The sequence below is a fragment of the Cucumis sativus genome, chromosome 6, assembly GCF_000004075.3.
Source record: "Cucumis sativus cultivar 9930 chromosome 6, Cucumber_9930_V3, whole genome shotgun sequence".
Lineage (NCBI taxonomy): Eukaryota > Viridiplantae > Streptophyta > Magnoliopsida > Cucurbitales > Cucurbitaceae > Cucumis > Cucumis sativus.
In genome coordinates this window covers 27,365,429-27,382,632 of record NC_026660.2, presented here as the reverse complement: position 1 = coordinate 27,382,632, position 17,204 = coordinate 27,365,429, and the positions used below count along the sequence as shown (strand labels likewise).

The 17,204-nt window shown below is 31.6% G+C and overlaps 2 protein-coding genes across 14 annotated transcripts; one reads left to right on the top strand and one right to left on the bottom strand.

Moving 5' to 3' along the window:
- LOC105435935 lies at positions 1–9,178 on the top strand. 9 transcript variants are annotated; one of them, XR_004217737.1, is made up of 5 exons: positions 211–730; positions 1,524–1,998; positions 2,291–2,390; positions 3,498–3,554; positions 4,266–4,373. XR_004217737.1 is itself a non-coding variant. In XM_031888018.1 (4 exons), the coding sequence occupies exons 1-4, from the start codon at positions 668–670 to the stop codon at positions 8,880–8,882; spliced, it is 330 nt and encodes a 109-aa protein (XP_031743878.1). In that variant the 5' UTR covers positions 1–667; the 3' UTR covers positions 8,883–9,178. The 9 variants fall into 9 exon arrangements, 3 of the variants coding, with proteins under 3 accessions (XP_031743878.1, XP_031743877.1, XP_031743879.1); XM_031888018.1 differs by lacking the exons at positions 1,524–1,998; positions 3,498–3,554; positions 4,266–4,373 and adding exons at positions 6,587–6,646; positions 8,776–9,178 and having other exon boundaries at positions 1–730; XM_031888017.1 differs by lacking the exons at positions 1,524–1,998; positions 3,498–3,554; positions 4,266–4,373 and adding exons at positions 6,587–6,646; positions 6,824–9,177 and having other exon boundaries at positions 3–730.
- On the bottom strand, positions 3,792–6,427 carry LOC101220687 (zinc-finger homeodomain protein 2). 5 transcript variants are annotated; one of them, XM_011659710.2, is made up of 3 exons: positions 5,635–6,427; positions 5,445–5,486; positions 3,792–5,302 (listed from the first exon to the last, which is right to left on the bottom strand). In XM_011659710.2, the coding sequence occupies exon 3, from the start codon at positions 5,052–5,054 to the stop codon at positions 4,041–4,043; it is 1,014 nt and encodes a 337-aa protein (XP_011658012.1). In that variant the 5' UTR covers positions 5,055–5,302; positions 5,445–5,486; positions 5,635–6,427; the 3' UTR covers positions 3,792–4,040. The 5 variants fall into 5 exon arrangements, with proteins under 5 accessions (XP_011658012.1, XP_011658013.1, XP_004143516.1 ...); XM_011659711.2 differs by having other exon boundaries at positions 5,469–5,486; XM_004143468.3 differs by having other exon boundaries at positions 5,445–6,427.
- Positions 9,179–17,204: the final 8,026 nt, after the last annotated feature.

Here is a 17,204-nt window from a genome sequence, read left to right as displayed (position 1 = left end):
TTTTTCAACCCAAACATTTAACACGAATTTAATTACAACCTTTTTACCTCTCATATGGAAGAAAATAATATTTTCACCCAAAATACTGAACAAGGATAAGAATATTTTACGAACGGTCGGAACAGATTGTCGACGGTACGCCGTTCCGATGATTTCACGGTTAAGACTAACATCAACGGCGGAGGCATTTCACTTTTATAGACATAAATAAGTTTTGGGTAGTGGACCGCCGTTGCTATCGTGTAGCAACCAGCTGTGACGGTGGAAGGTGGGAAGGTTGATGACGTGTACATTCAATACGTGTCAATTACTTGGTCCAGTCCCCGCCTTCCACGCTTTCAAATATTTGCCACGTTTTTTTTCCTCTCAGTGTGAAACTGCCTTTCACTTCCTTTTTCTTTCTCTCTCTCCCTCGAACGGGAAATGCAAACGCTCAAACGCGGATGACGCCATATTTTTTATGCTTTAAAATTCTCCCTCGTTCCAAAATCCGGCTCTTACTTCCTGAGATTTTTTCTACTAGAATTACATGTTCTGAATTCTTATGCGTGCCGTCGTCATGAGCGGTGGCGGAACGGTGAGAGAAATCTGTAGCTGTTGCAGACGTTAAACGAACAGGAAAACTGCCGTCGCGCAGTCGGGAACATGCAGACAACGGCCATGCACGATGGATCTCAGAGAGAAACGTGAGAATTTTTCTCTAATCAAGCTTCTCGCGAAGTTTTCTGAGGTAAGTCTTCATTTATTCTTAGGAATTTCCTTCGGTATTTTCTGTATAAAGGTAAACGCATTATGATTCGTGCATAGGTCGGAAGATTTTTTTGTGTATTTTATGGTGCTTGAATTCTCTAGTCTTTTTTGGCTTCAAAAAGAAAAAAGGCGCTCGTTGATTTGTGCACGTGGCTTAAAGAACATCATCAGCAATTAATGCAATACATTTTAGCGCGAAATCATAGCTGATGTGTGGAAATTTCTTGTGTTGTCCAAGGCTTCTATCCATGCATATTAGGAACTATTTTATTTCATTTCACCAAACAAAATAGGCAGCATCACTTGCTAATTACGAAGTGATATTGTAATTTATGGGTTAATGAATTAAATGTCGTTGGAAATTAATAATAATTTTGATTTGGAGATAATTAGGGTTTAAGATATCAAAATTGGGAGGGGAGGGGAGGGGAGGGGGTTCTTGATTTGGGCATTATTCACATTGTCACTCCCATATTGTTCTTATTTACGTTTCCTTTAAAGTATTTATTTATTATAGAGAGAGAGATTAAAAAGTGGTTATTACTTCCTTCATCAATAATTTTTTTTAATTAGTTGTGGAACTAATGATTAACCATTCGATTGATTTTTGCTGCGGAAAAAGTTTGTGCTCCTTAACTATTACAAGAAAATGGAGATCGTTTCTTTTTAGTTAGAGTAGTTTCTTTTTTATAAATTTAATTATTGATTCTGTGCTGCCCGTTGGGGATAATTGTCTTTTTACTTTTGTCGCTTTCGGATGGATTCGAAAGCAGATTAGAGGGGGCGCGTTAAACGGTATGGTGGATAAAGCTGAAATTTCTGCCACCGCGGCTAGAAAAAGGTAGAATCGCTGCCGCTGCCGAGCTCGGTGTTAACTTCTTTTGAAAAGACGTTAAAATTCAACGAAGTATACTCTCAAAAAGGTCAGAATGACTTCTAATAAAGCTGAAGATGCATTATGGTTGTCTGTCAGAATGTGGTGCCGCATGGTAAAGTTGAAGCATCTTTCATTTTTCTTGAAGCCAAACCCCAAATTTCTCAAACTCTACCCAGCTTGTTTTCATGCTTATCATGATGATAATAGTTTTGAAAAAGAATCATCCCCGCCAAAAAAAAAAAATTCAAGTAGCTTGTGATCTATTATGAGCGGGAGTTTGAATGGAAAATAGATTGGGAGAGACGCTGTGGAGGCCTTGGGTTTATGGCGAATTTTAGGTTCTAGATGTATACGCTGACTTCATGTTTCAAGTAAGCTTTCTTTCCCATTATTATTTGTGTATGTTGAGCCTGTAACATTGAATCTGAATAAATGAATAAGTCTGATTCGAGGAAGATGAGCTAATGCAACAACTATTACCCAGTTTAAAATTTCCACATCTTTCATTTTGATCAGGGAGATCAATGATTTAAATAGAGTGAAAAAACAATAGTGAGGATTTAGAAGTTTAAGTTATGTAATGTTGGTTTTTTTGGGATTGTAAAACACTCTTCATTGTCCCCAATGATATAGTATGGAGAACATTGCTTTTTGTTTTTGCAGCCAGTACTAAAATGGGAGAAACGCCATGAGTGGAGGACATTCAAAAGCTATTCGTTTCAAGATCATCTTAGAGTAAAATTCATTCATGTAATTAGAAAAGGTACTTAATTCTTCCGTTTAATTCCGATGAATTTTGTTATCTAATTAACTTTTTTATATATGCTATTATTATTATTATTTGCATTTTTTTTCCGAGTTCAACCATATATGATACGTGTGTTGGGGGTTGGGGGATATTAACATCTTGGTCAAGAACATATGCCTCTGGGTTAGATTATCACTGTTCTTATTATAAAATAATTAATACTATTCGTTTGAATGATACTTTACGTAAAAGACACTGGTTTCAGAACATACCGCGTATAAGACATGTGAGGAGCTGTAGCCTTTTATTGCATTGAACATTAAGGACAGAAGAACATATCTTTTTCCACAATTTTCCACCAAAATATATTCTTGTATTCAGAACTGGACAAAATTTAAGAGCTTCTTTCTTATCAATTTTAACTGTCTACGCTCCTAACATTGCCCGCATGTCTGGGCTCACCTACTAACTCCAGCCAGAAATTTCACACATGACCTCTCTCTCTCTCTCACGGACAGAGCCAAGTTACCATTTCAGATAATACAATTCCCAAAGGTCCGAAGTCAATTTTAAGACTTTGCTATGAAATGTATTTCTACGATGCTGAAGTTTTAGACGTGGTGTTGGTATTTTGCGTACCTTATCCATAATGATATTTGCCATGGAGTGTGAACTTTGTTACTTTCCATTTTAATTAATAAATTTGAGTGTATAAGTTTAAGTCTAAGGTTGAAAAGTTGAAGTTCATGTAATTACTAATTTGTGTTGAGTTACAGAAATTTTGAGTGTAATTTGATTTATAGGGTTGTAAATTGTTGAAGTTACCAAATATAGGTTTGTTTTCTATATAGCTCAACTATCGTCAACTTCTATTCATTCACCCACCCACATATCATTATGAAAAGAAAACTATAGATTAACAAATTTGTAGGTTTAAAGGAATAAATTTAAAGTCCTGGAAAAAAAACCAAATTTATAAATTGAACATATTTGATTTCTGAAATTTCATTATACGAATCCATAATTTAAAGCGTAGACGTACCCCCACCTAATTTACTGAAAATTTAAATTATAACTCCAGGGTTAAAATGTCATATTCGTCCTTTTTTTTTTTTTTTTCAGGTTCAGTAGGAAATTGTCAGATAAAATTTGAAATTATGTGAGACTACATTTTACATGGTAATTTATATGAATTAGACACTTTGTTAGTGTGAGGGTTTTTTCACTTCTCGCCGCCATTTCTTTCAGTGTAAAGCAAAGAAGATAACTTCTGCAATCTATGCATTCAAGCCACATAAAAAAAGAATTGTACGGTATAATTGTAATATTGTGATAGCCGTGCATCCAACAATTTCTACCCCACTAAGTTCTCCTGTAACAGTTTCCTTGGCTTTAATTTGGGGAGAAGAGTCAAACTTACTTCAAGGTTGCTTTTCATCCTTGTATTAATACTTAACTCATTCAGGTTACAAGTGCGAGTAACATGACAAATTGGTATGGGAGATATATTCATTCAAGAACCAAATATTATCTCTCTCTCTTCCAATGCCTAATTAAGGACTTTACTCTAATTACTGGGTAAAATCTATGTTCTTAGAACTTAGTCAATCATGGATACATATATTATTAACGAAATGGGTTTGAAGTAAAACTTGTAGTACATTCTTACATTTGTTTCTTCTTCATGGCTTGTTTGTTGTTGTGCATCCAAACCTTGAAAACTTGTCTCCTTACTCCCACCTCAGCGCAAAACTGCTGCACTTCCAGTTCATCATGTTTCTGAATTTTCCACCCCAATTTTTCAGCAAATTCTTCCATCTTGTCCTTCTGTCCTTGAGTGAACTTTGTCCTAAAACGTTTCTTTATTAGTTGTGTCTGCTGACCGAACAGGTCCCGGGCTCCATTATTAGACGGGTGATACATGTTTAGATCCTCACTGGAAGACTCATCTGGAGCTCCATTGCTTCCTCCAAATGCCATCATCATTGAAGAAATTGGAACCGCCGGTAATTGATGGTGACGGGACACTGGAACAACTGGTGTCCTTTCAGTGCGATGGCCATTGTTTCTGATGGAGTTGGAGATGAAGAAACCACTGGGTAAAGCTTGCTGGAAGGGTGGATCATCTTTCATTTCTTTCCTGTGAAAGTTCCGATGGCATTCACAAGCTGCACACTTCATTGCCTCAAATGTTCCATTTTCCCCATTTGGCATGAACTCCCCGCAGCCATCAAGAACATGGCCACCAGTACTTGCTGCGTGGTTTTTCAAACATTCTCGGTATCGAATAACCGATGAAGGTATATTGTTGTCTGTTGCACCTGCAAATGATGGCGTTCTTGAGATCAATCTGCTGCTGGTGCCGGCAATTGGCAGCGGAGTCGGAGTAGCAGCAGATGACGGCGGAGAGGCAGAAATGGAGGGCTGGATTGGAGGATCTGGGGTTGCTTCAGGATGGTCTCTTGTGTGTTGTTTGTGTATATGATGGAGAGTCAATTTCTGATGAGTAGAGAAGTGAAGTTGGGGTACCGTGTGATCTCTTCTTCTATCAGCAGCTGAGAGAAACGGATTATCAGCATTAGGCAGTTTGGTTGAAGATTCCCTATTTGATGATGGATTATTATAGCACAAAGGGGAATTAGGAGTTCCTATTTCCTCATCTTCACTTCTCGTCTCCATTATATCTGATCTCCCCCAAAAGGTAATCGATCTTAGCTGTATTACTTTTCTGTTTACCAATAACTAAACCTTCACCACATCATTATCTACGACGTTCATTTGGATCTTCCTCAAATTAACAAACCTAACCTCTCTTTTGATCATGATCTTAATTAGCTAGTAGTAGAATAGCTAATTAAACTTCCAGATTTGTTTGGTAATTCGTGGTGTTTTCTTCTGTCCTCCATCACTCCCCAAAGTGCTACAAACTGTTGGGAAACAGGAAATAAATGGATTAATGGGGACGGAAAGACAAAAGAAGATAAATTTTCAACATCTATGACACCATAAATCTTTGAAATTCAGATAGAGAGAGAAGGGGAGAAAGAGATAGATGGGAGAGGGACCTACCAGCTTCTGCAATCAAAATCTTACCTTGATTAATTTTGGGGACTGAAAAATGAAGAAATATGTAGTAAGAGATATAGCCAGCAGCAGCAGGAAAAGTAGCAAATAAGGAAAAGAAAGAAAGGGTTTTATGAGAAAGATGGAAAGAAAGAAAAAAAAAAAGAAAGGGTTTGTTGTGTTTCCTAACACCCACCCAAAACCCAAAGATCGGAAGGCGCAGGTGTGAATTTTGGAGAATAAAAGTGATGGCTTATTAGTCCAGTAGAACAACAACCGACAAGGTCATGTTAGTCATCTCCCACAGCCTGCAGCTTTGGTCCTGTTTCTAATAATTGCCTTTCTGGGTACTTTCTGAAAACCCTAAACCACTCCCCTAATAAATGTTGTTCAAATATGCAAGACAGCAAGAAAGCGAAACGATTAAAGACAAAAACAACTTGGTTTTTTGAGTCTACACATACACACACACACTCTCAACTTGGCTTCCAAATCTCCCTGCACTTGATCTCTCCAATCTCTCCCTAGCAATCAAAATACCTCTAAATTAAAGGATTAGCCAAAAACAAAAAAACAAAAAATAACCCAGACGCAGAGAAAGGGAGAGAGAGAGTGTGAGTTTTTTCTAAGAGGTTAAAGTGAAGGGGATGGATGGCCCACATATGTCTAAATTGTCAGATTCTCTCTCTTTCTACATCAAGGCTGGCTGTTGCTGTGGCTGTGGCTGTCTTTATGTTTCTGCAACTCCACTCATCCCCCTAAACAGAAGACTTTGCTACGTCTCCACTCTTTACCATTTATATCAAACGCTAACTTTTGGGTCATTTGGTGGATATCTAACACTGCACGCCAATTTGTACAACACAAATACACATTACATTACACACACTGTGGGTTTTGACCCTTTTCTCTCTCTCTCTCTCTCTCTCTCTCTCTCTCTCTCTCTCTCTCTCTCTCTTCATTATAGTAGCTTTATTTGGTCCACCCCACTTTCTCTCTATGCCTAAATTCTAGGCCTATCTTCTTTATTTTACTCTTTACCTGTTTACCATTACTTCTCTGAATTTGACCATTTCTTAACGTTTTCAATCTCACCGATTTCATTGTCCTACTAACTACTTAAAACTTTGCTTTTGGTTCTGTTCTAGCGTCAACTCTAAACATTATGTTGTGCTCCGCATTTCTTGGGAAAATTTTCAAAGTAACTGGTAAGTAATGAGGGAATGGAGTTTATTGGGTCGGATACACTGTTTCTTTTTTTAAAAAAGAAAAAAGGGGGAAAAAACAGTTTCCTATTTGGTCGAATAGCTTATTCAATAATATGTTTTCATGATTTAGAAATATGTCGATTTAATGACCGGATATTGCATTATTACTGTTTGCAGGTTCGTGTCTTACATTTCAAGTAAGATTTTTCTCTATTATTCTGATAAATTCAATTCAACCTAAGAAAAGAACAAGAAAATTATTTTACAGCAATTATGTAGACTTCTTTTCGTTGGATCTTAGTTTTGAAGTAGAAAGAAGAGTTTGTTTCCATGTTCAATTTCTAAATAGGTGGCATCCCTATAGGATATATACTTCTTGGATGTTCGAGTTTTGTGCGTGTATTGGGAATATTTGAGCTGCAAATATTTTTGGTCTTTCAACAAAGTTGTATGATGCTCGAGATATGGTTCTACCTGTATTGAAATTGTTTTAGCTTTTATGCTTTGATTTTGTTCAATTAAACTAAAATTGAATTTTTATCTTGAATAAACATAAAACTCACTGCTTTGCAATGTTTCCACTTTTTTCGTGTTTAGAGTTGTTTTTAAAAATAGTAAAATAAATTAAAATATTTTTAAAAACAGTAAAATAAATTAAAATATTTGTAACCGATTGATACATGTCTATATTAGTCCATTAATATCATACATTTGTCTGAAAATTTTATTATATGTTTTTTTCTGTCATATTTTTTGACATTTTTTTTCATTTAGGTATGCATGCGATTTGGTGTATTAATTTCTTCTCGTTTCTGCATAGAAAAACCATTCCGGGATTTTTTATTATTATTATTATTATTATTTTACTTTTGGAGTTTTTAATGAAAGAAACGTAGAATTGTGAATGTTGGGTTGAATTTTGGGAAATTATTTTAAATGATAAAACAATATATTTACAAAATTTTAGGTTATATTTGATATGTTGATTTGAGTCATCATCATTGAAATGTTGCTATTCTTGCTATTCTTTGTTAGTTTGAAATTGTCCCTTGATTTTTCACATTAACCAAGAGTAATATTTGCTTTGTTTTTGTTTTAGAGTCTCAGGTTTGAGTTTTTGGTTTGGGTAGTTGATTCTTGGAGCAGCAAAACTTTTTAAAATAGCAAAATAAATTAATTGAAACTATAGCTTATCGATTACTATATAGAAAGGTTGTAAATAAATGTATTTAACTATGGATTCCGTTGAGTTACTTCCAAAGAAAACAAAATCAATGCCATTAAATAAGCTTAAATTGATTCTATGTATAGAAACAAAATTGAATGAGTTATCTCTATTATTTAGTTTATTTTGGTGGGAGAGCTAGAAATTTATCTGAAAACATATTAATTTGTGGGGGGGAAAAAAGGTACGTATGTATATAGAATATGATTCTCTAACGAAGTGCTTTAATAAACCAATTTATTGTTGAGTTATCAAACATTTTATGATAATTGAGTTTGGTCAGATTTCTTCTTATATTCAACCGAAGAACAGTGTTGGCTCTAAGATTAGAGATAATATATTTTTTTGGTGGTTTCGCTTTTGTTTGCTAATATTTCTCAATTAGGTTTTCAAGTAGGTCATAAACTAATGAATAAGTGCATACGCGCACAAACTAAATTGTAAAATATTCCCATCTATAAAATTAGTAAAATATTAGTTGGTGCAAATTAATTACAATTTATATATACATTGATTGGGTCGTTGGTCTATTACTATTTAATAATAATTTTCGGGTTTGGATTTGTTTAAGATTAAATTATGTTAAACCACTCTGTAGCTTGTATATTTAACCTAATTTGGATTTGAAAAGAAAAAACTTGCTGAATGTAATTATTTTTGTAGAAAGAAAATATGTCTCATCCATAATCAGGATTAAGCCTCTCCCGAGTAAACTAATTGTCACCGACCAATTTCATAACTGCTAAGTTTAGCAATTAGTCGTAATTAAATGGTATAAAAATATGATGTTTGTGATTAATTAATTACTGCCCTTCTACTCTCTTTTGTTTTCTTTCTTTTTTTCTTTTAAGTTGAAGGTTATTTAATGTCGTTCAAGTGATTAACCTTTAAGTTCTTTTTTTAGTTAGGAGTGGAGAATTGTTGATCTCACTTAGTTGCAAGGTCGTTATAATAAGAATCAGCCCTGTCATCGCCAAAACCCAATGTTTCTATACTACTAAGTTATGGTAATATATTCTTATTTTTTTCCTTTAGGTAGTACATTTAATATTTCTCTTTCTTCGTTTATTAAGTGGGTTTGGATGTCCCTTCTATTTTCCATTTTTTGTTTTATCTTAAATTTAAAACATTACCTTCTAAGTAATAATATATAGAAATATGTATGATATGATCTTTCAAGGAAAGGCATATCAGAAAGTTTTGTATTCTTTTTCTGTATTGTTTGGTTTCTTATATATGTATTCCATTCAAGAACACTCATTTTTATCTACAATTAATGAAAGTCTTCATGTCAATTGCGTAGGTATCATGTTGGCAATTTACATAGGTAAAAACTGTTGATTTTCTTCTTCTTTTTGAATAATTCTTTTGGTAGGTAGGTTGATTTTCATTATTGTGTTTGACCATTATGGTGACTTAATGTTTGTGGAAGTTTTCTTGTTTCAATGTTGTAACTTTGACAAAATTAGATTTTTAGAACATACAGCCTACTTCCAAAATATATCTCACATGATTTGACAAATGATAGAGATTTTTTAACAGAACGCTTATTGTTTCCTATTTTTCGGATCTATAACAATACATACCTGATATCTCATCAATCTTTATAAAGGAAATTGAATCACCTATGGTACAAACTCGTAAAAAAAAAGAAAAACATTAATTTTGCATCATGAGGACATGAAATCATTTTTTTTAAATGGAAATTTTCACACATGCTTTGGAAAATAACAATGTCACATAAAAGCCTCATTCCTGACCTATATGTATAGTTAGTGTGAAATTCCCATCATGCCCTCCTGACCATTTAGAGAAACCAGTTCAGTTGAAGAGTATTATAAGCCTTTCACCCACACCTATGCCCTCAAGAATATTGATTCTTGGTTTAGGATATTCAAACAATAATAACACTAACAACAATGATAAGTGGAAAATAGGGTTTTCATTCTTAAGATCTGAACCTATATTTTTCTTGGTTGTTTAGTTCTAAAAGATTATATTTTATTTTTTAATTTTGTGTTTAGTTTTTATACGGTGACATTTTTTGTTTATAATTTTAGTTGATCCATCTTGATCAATTAGACATAAAGGTATTACTTGTTTTTTGTTTTTAAAATTTAAGTATATTTCGTTAATGATTTCCGTATTTATAAGGTTTGGATTCTTATCAAAATTTTAAAAAATAAATTGGAAGATAAGATCTTGTTTATTAACTAATTAATTGTTTTTTTTTTAAATAAAGCACCTAAATATTATTTTACCTATAAATTTCTTTATTCTTTTATCTATGGTTTAAAAAATCAAGTCATAACTTAAATTTAATTTTTTGTAAAAAAAATTAAAAGCTTGTTTTTGTGCTTTAGAATTTGGTTGAGTGTTCAATTATGGGGAAGAAATAGACTTAAATAAAATTTAAAAACTAAAAGTTAAAAGGTTAAACTAAATTATTAGCGAAGGGTGTATATTAGGAATTAAAAAGGGTTGGTTGATTCAAATGTGTGTGTTGTGGTAAATAAATAATAAATATAAGATATAATAGATGTGTGAAGTTGAAACTTAGGAGTTTTGTGAAGGCTAAAGGGTAATGTTACGATTAATTAAATGATGAAATGAATGAGCACCCACTCTTAACTCTACTACCCCCCAACATACACACATCCACTGCTCCACTCCTCCACTCCTCCACTTTATTTTAAAACTTCAATTAATTTTGAATTGATGTGTTCTTTTCCCACTGCTCTTTAATTTGATGCCTTTTGATTCAATTCACTTCATCTTCTCTTTGCCTTTCCTTTGTTTTGGTGACCAATGTTTGTTTTTGTTCACCTAATTTTTTAGGTTCCAAATTTTGGTCGGTTTTCAAACTTAGAGCCCCCTATATCTTTCAACTCGTACGTTCCAATTGAATCTTTTTGTAAAATTTTCAAATATATCACAATTCCTAAATGTTTAATTACCGTTTTAACAATTATGAGTTGGATAGTCATTGTCGGTTTTGTGTTTCTTATTTTTAAGAAAATGGTGTATATGTATGTATAACTATTAGCTTTGTTGGCCCTATGTGTTAACCCATTTCTGATCTTATACATTAGATTCTATGACGAATCATAAAACCCTATAATTCACTTTCTTAGCCACCCAATATCCAAGTACTTTGACCAATTACTCAATAATTATTATTGTTATAATAGGCCTAGCTCCTACAATTAAATATAAACTAAGGTGATATTAATCACTACTCTTGATTTTTCTTTTCTTTTTTCTAAGTTAGTATCATTTGCGTGCACTTTTTAAGTCTCTACTCTCTTTTTTCTTATTATTATTAGAAATCACTCCAATTGAGCTTAGTTCTAGAAAAAGCCTTGGCCATCAATCATGGGTGCATTGCTTGCACACTTTCATGAAAGAGATAGGTTAAGTTGAGCTAGTAGTTATAATGCATTGTCATTGATGAATATTGAATATTGCATTAGATACTACGCTTTAACATAGTCATTTCAAATATTTTATTTGCAAATTTAGGCGTGAAAGAGGTGGATTAATCCATGTAGAAGGCAGTTAAGTAAGTTGCAAAAAGAGTTTAATCATTTAAGTTGGAAGGTTAGAAAAATGGTAAAAAAGTGAGCGCAGTCAAATTGGTGAAACGGAGGCTGCGTTTTTGTCGTATGCACAAAACTTAAACAATCTATTTTCTCATTGTCTTTGGTTATAAGTCAAAAGAAAAGAAAGAAAGAGTGGCCAATAAGTGATCGTAAACCACTTTCTTAATTCTTAATCTAATCTTTTTTCATACTTAAAAATATTTTATGTTATCTATAAGCAACACGCGTCCCATTGCCTCATGGCCTCATGAGGAACAATTCCCAATATATTTTCTCTTTTTTAAAAAACAAAGAAAAAAAATATTCAACTCATTACGTGGCGAATGCCCACTCCATTTTCCAACACCACTTCACATCATCTACCCATCTAATCTAAATCTAACAATCCCCATCCCCATCTATTTCTTAAATCTGATTGCTATTTTGTTACATAGTTAACTAGGGATTGTATAAGCTACTTATAAGGTGTTTGGAGGAAGGGAGTAGAGAGTTATGAACTCTTTAATAGTAAAAAGTAAGGAGTTGATAAGATACCTTTTAATTTTTTTGGGTCACACATTCATATAGTATAGGATGTACCTAATTATTGTTATTTGAAAAGGAGTTTGGTTATTATTATTGTTTGTTATTAATTAATTTGAAATTTTGATGAGAATGGAAAAGGGGAAGAATGAGAGAGAGGGAAGTGGAGGACAGATAATAGGGCCCAATTGGTACGGTCTTTTCATGGGCTTTTGGTTCAAAAATTGAGACACAATTCCATTATCGGGCTCCTCTAAACCGGACGGATGGACCATCCCATCACTTTCTTAATCATTCTACACTCATTTACGTTTTATCAAATAAATTATTAAACGACTACGTTTAAATCCTAGGGAAAATTAATACAAAATGCGTAAATTTAAAATAAATAAATAAATTAGTAAACAAAAAAAAAAAAAAAAAAGAGGAGAGAATCCAAAGTTAGAAGTAGAGAACTATAGAGAAAGGATATGAAATAAGAAGTTTGAGTTAGTGAGTTGTAGTGATGTATTTTTAAATAAATTGACTTAAGATTCTTCTCTATCTTAACCATGAATAATACAGAGTACTATTTGATCCCAGTTCCAATTTTCGAAACTCTGGTCTCTGCTCATAACTCTTTTTTATTTTAGATGTAAACATTACTCTGTTTTCCTAAAGGTAATGTTAAAATTGATGTTTGTATCTCAAACGTATAGAACTACCAAAGATTGCAAAAAATGAGCTTGACTCAATAGTAATGACACGACTTCCGTCTTCAGAGGTTAGAGATTCCATCATCTGTTAGCGGTTAGAAAAAGGATGATTTTCACTCATAGTTTGTTTGTTCTTTACCTCCAAGTTTCAGATAATATCCCTATCCAAATATTTACATTGTTACTGTACACATGACTTCATATTTAAATTTAAGTTTTAAAAAAATAAATTAAAGATTAGCAATGTGATGAAAAGTAAGTATGAATGATGGGATTATATATATATATATTTAAATATTTGTTAAATATAAAAAACGTTACGACATCATATCCATAAATCTGCATATTCAAAAAGCATTCATAAAGTATAACAACGTAATAATACTTGACAACAAGTTTTAAAACATTTATTATTACTCTAGGAGAGTCAAATATGAACCAAAGTTCTAAAATAGATAAATATATATATATATATATATATATATATATATATTTCAAACATCATGTTATAAAACTTAATATAAATATATATTATATAATTAATTCAAGTTTAATTGAATTTTTCAAACCTCAACCAAAGAAAAAAAAATCAATCCAACCCAAAATTTAAAGTATCTCTATCCCATCCCTATAATAAAGAGAAAGAGATTGTTTTTGTTTAATTTTTTTTCTGAAAATTGTTTAAAATATAATTTTAAAAGGTTTCGAATACTTAAATTTTTTTTTTAAACAACTTACTTTTTAAATTAAACGTTTGAAAATGCAGTCTAAAACGCATTATAACACATTATAAGAGTAATTTTGAAATTATTATATTTTGTCGTTAGGCTAAGAAATAGAGTGAAAGCATAATTGAAATGATGATTGGGATGAAATTGGAAAAGAGATTTGTTAAATGCCGTATGAAGAGAGTGGAACCTCCACAAACAAACACACACACACACACACATCCCTTAGTGAACCAACCAATCAAAATCATTCACCATCTCTACATACATTTGTTTTCAAATACATAACCAAAATATTTCTAAATATATGGTGCATTCCTATTTTAATTTAATTACAAAAAAAATGAAGTAAATGAAGTATAATAAATTATATATTTTTGGTTTTGAAATATTAAGTTTGTCGTATTTGCTTTGTGGGTGACGATAAACCACAAAATATTGGCATTTTCATTGTGGGTTTCGTACTTAGATGTCAGTTGTGAGGCCACCCTTCTCTTCTCTCTCTTTCCACTTTCTCTCCCTCCCCGACAAAATTGGTTCCTTATGCGCCCACTACTAATTACACACGTGTTCATATCACCTACTGCGGAATCCCAGCCGACACTTCAATCCCCTCTTTTCACTATTTCCCCCTGCCCTCATTTCTCCCACATTTCTCCCACATTTCTCCCACATTTCTTATTTGGGCCACCTCCATTTTTACCCACCACTATCTTGGGCCGCACTCCTTTATACTTTACACTGCCCTCTTATGTTCAACCCTCTTCCTTTGCCTCATGGGTGTCAACCAAATATATATATATACTTTTGGGTCAAAAAATACACTTGAACTTTTAAAATTATCAAAAAAAAATAAAAAATACGGTTTAGTTTAAAAAATAAACATTTTGAAAATAGCAAAATAAATTAAAATATTTATAAGTTATAGCAAAAAATTTTGATTTTATTTATGGTAGTCGGTGAAATCCTTCTATCATAAAATATTATTGACTATTAAATTATCAAATGTTTGTTATTGATAGAATATGTGTTATAACTTGTAAATATTTTGTCAAATTTTTTAATTTTGACAACTTTTTTTTAAAAACAATATTAATTTAGATGAAATTTGTTAGTGATTTTTTAAAAAGGTACCCTTCAAGTTTTTTTTTTAAAAAAAAACTCTTATTCTTGGTATATGATCAACGACTATACTCATTTCAAATATTTTTGAAGTTTTAAAACTTCAATACATTTAAAATATGTTTTGCATTTTGTTTTAAGTCTATCAATATGGTAGAAGAAAAACTCTCCTTTGGAATCTATCGATATAGAATATATTAAAAATGTCAAAATTAAAGTTCAAATACCACATTTATTGTGGTGAGAAACACAATGATAAACACCAAACAAAAAGAGGAAGAGAGGTAGAGAAAGAGATTACTTGTAATATTTTAAAACTTAACGACTAAGTTAACTCAAATTTAAAGACAAAATTTGTTAACATTTTGAAACATACAATCCAAATAAAAACTAGATCCAAAACATCAGAACAAAAAAAAGAGTATCTTTCTCACTTTTTAATACTTGATTAAATTATAATTTTCATGTATGAACTTTAGATTTGTACCTAGTCTACATGGTATCAAAATTTTCAAAAAGTGTCTAGCTAATAGGTCATAAACTTTAACTAATTGAAAAATGTTTGAAAATAACTCAATCTAACTCCAATTGAAATGTAAGACAAGACAAAACCAACCAGAAGAGAAAAGGACACAAATATGTAGAAAAAAATTATTTGTTAATGTAATCAAATCAATGTTTTAAGGGTTCCTTGAGAAAACTAAATAAAGAGGAGAAAAGATGTGAGGATCTTAGCAATAAGGTACTCTTTGGATTCAAGTCATAGTCAAAAAAGCCCATAGATCTTAGCATTTTTCTTTTACCCTTCAAAATCTTGGAGAACACATTACTTGAATATTAAGCAACTCAAAACCATTAATATGATTGCTCCCTATCCTATAAAAACACCCCATCCCTAAAAGACTATAAATCAGGCCTTAATCAAATCATCACATCACACAAAAAAAAGGCATATTTCTACTACAATTTGTAACATTTTTCTTTCTAGTTTTATACTTGTACTTCAGTCAATGTTATCACTGACTACATATACACACATAAATTGTAGTACCTAATTGCTTCGTTTATAATTTACATGCCACATAAGTGAATATATTGTAATAGTACAAGTTTATGTTTACACAATCCTTCCACAAACGCTTACAGAATTAATCCTTATGCTAAACATCAAATTTGAGTACTCAACTTAGTCTACTATACATCCTATTTGTATGTGTTTAAATTTGAAGACTTTGTTAATAATTAACAAAGAATAAGTGCTAAAAAAAATTAGTTAAACAAAATATTCCATTATTGTGTTTTAAAATCATAAATCAAACTATAATAATGATAATTATTTATTATTATAGTACTTTTTTTTTGGTTAAATTCCAACTTAAACTAGATACCAAAATATTTAAATTCAACCAAGTACAATGTTCAACATTATAATAATAAGGGTAATTGTAATTGATGATCGTTTGAGAAATAATACTTAAGGATATAACAACGTTTAAAAAAATTGCAATTGTAGCAAAACTATCGTTGATAGACTCGTATGGTCTATCGGTGATAGACCAATTTTTATAACATGGTTTATTAGTGATAGACTCTATCATTGATAAAATTTGACAAATTTTGCTATGTTTGTAATCTTTTTAAAATACTGCTAAATATTTAATTATTTTTAATTTAATTGTTAAATTTGCAACTACCCCTAATAATAAAAGTCTCCGAAAAAAACAATCTTATCTATTAACCATATATAGAACCCACGTATGATTGTAAGAAAGAGGAAACAAAAATATTAAGAAGAGAAAAAAAAACCTTTAGTTCTTTTAAATAATGAGTTGTATATTCAAATACCATTAAATTTTGAGGAGTATGATTTAGAAAATTAATTAATTTAAAAAATTATGTATACAATATAAGAAGTTAACTAATTTTGGTTGTCAGGTGTACATCCAATTAAGACCAAACAATTACAAATACTATATAGTTAACAACTTCCACTTCTCCACCAATTAAGATCAAACAATTACAAATACTATATAGTTAACAACTTCCACTTCTCCAACGTCAAATATATATGTATATAATCAAGCTCTAATAGCTAAAACAATTATTCAATTTTTACGGATCAAGATTATTTGTAACGAGGTTTAGAAAATTTCAAAACATATGTTATTAATTAAATATAATAACGATCAAAACATATGTTATTAATTAAATATAATAACGATCATGAACAAATAGATGGTAGTTAAAGAAATATGAAAGCGCATAACAAGTTTATCCAAATCTAGAACTACCCAAAGAGGCAATATGCGAGAAGAGGTTGTATTTCTAATTTGCAAGAGAGGGAGAGAGAGAGACCCCTTGGAAGAAGGGAATGGAAAATGAGAGTGACGACAAAAATTGGATATAACTTTGGCAGGCGGCTTGTTCGGGGTTATACCTACAAACACCCTTTTCAAACTCATTCTCTTCTCTTTCCCTATTATTATTTTCTTTTTTATTACTATTATTGTTGTTGTTTTTGCTTTTTCTTTTTGGACTAGAAAACTTAATAAATATATATATGAAACTCTATATATAATCACAACACTACATTGTACTTTTAATGGATGTTGAATTTAATTTATATTCAAATTGATTTAGGTGACGGTGACAATAATTAAGAAG

Coding starts and splice junctions, on each gene's coding strand:
- LOC105435935 (XM_031888017.1), top strand. CDS start 668: ATGGATCTCAGAGAGAAACGTGAGAATTTTTCTCTAATCAAGCTTCTC. Junction 731..2,290: donor TTCTCGCGAAGTTTTCTGAG/GTAAGTCTTCAT, acceptor TTGTTTTTGCAG/CCAGTACTAAAATGGGAGAA. Junction 2,391..6,586: donor CATTCATGTAATTAGAAAAG/GTACTTAATTCT, acceptor GTTCTGTTCTAG/CGTCAACTCTAAACATTATG.
- LOC101220687 (XM_004143468.3), bottom strand. CDS start 5,054: ATGGAGACGAGAAGTGAAGATGAGGAAATAGGAACTCCTAATTCCCCT.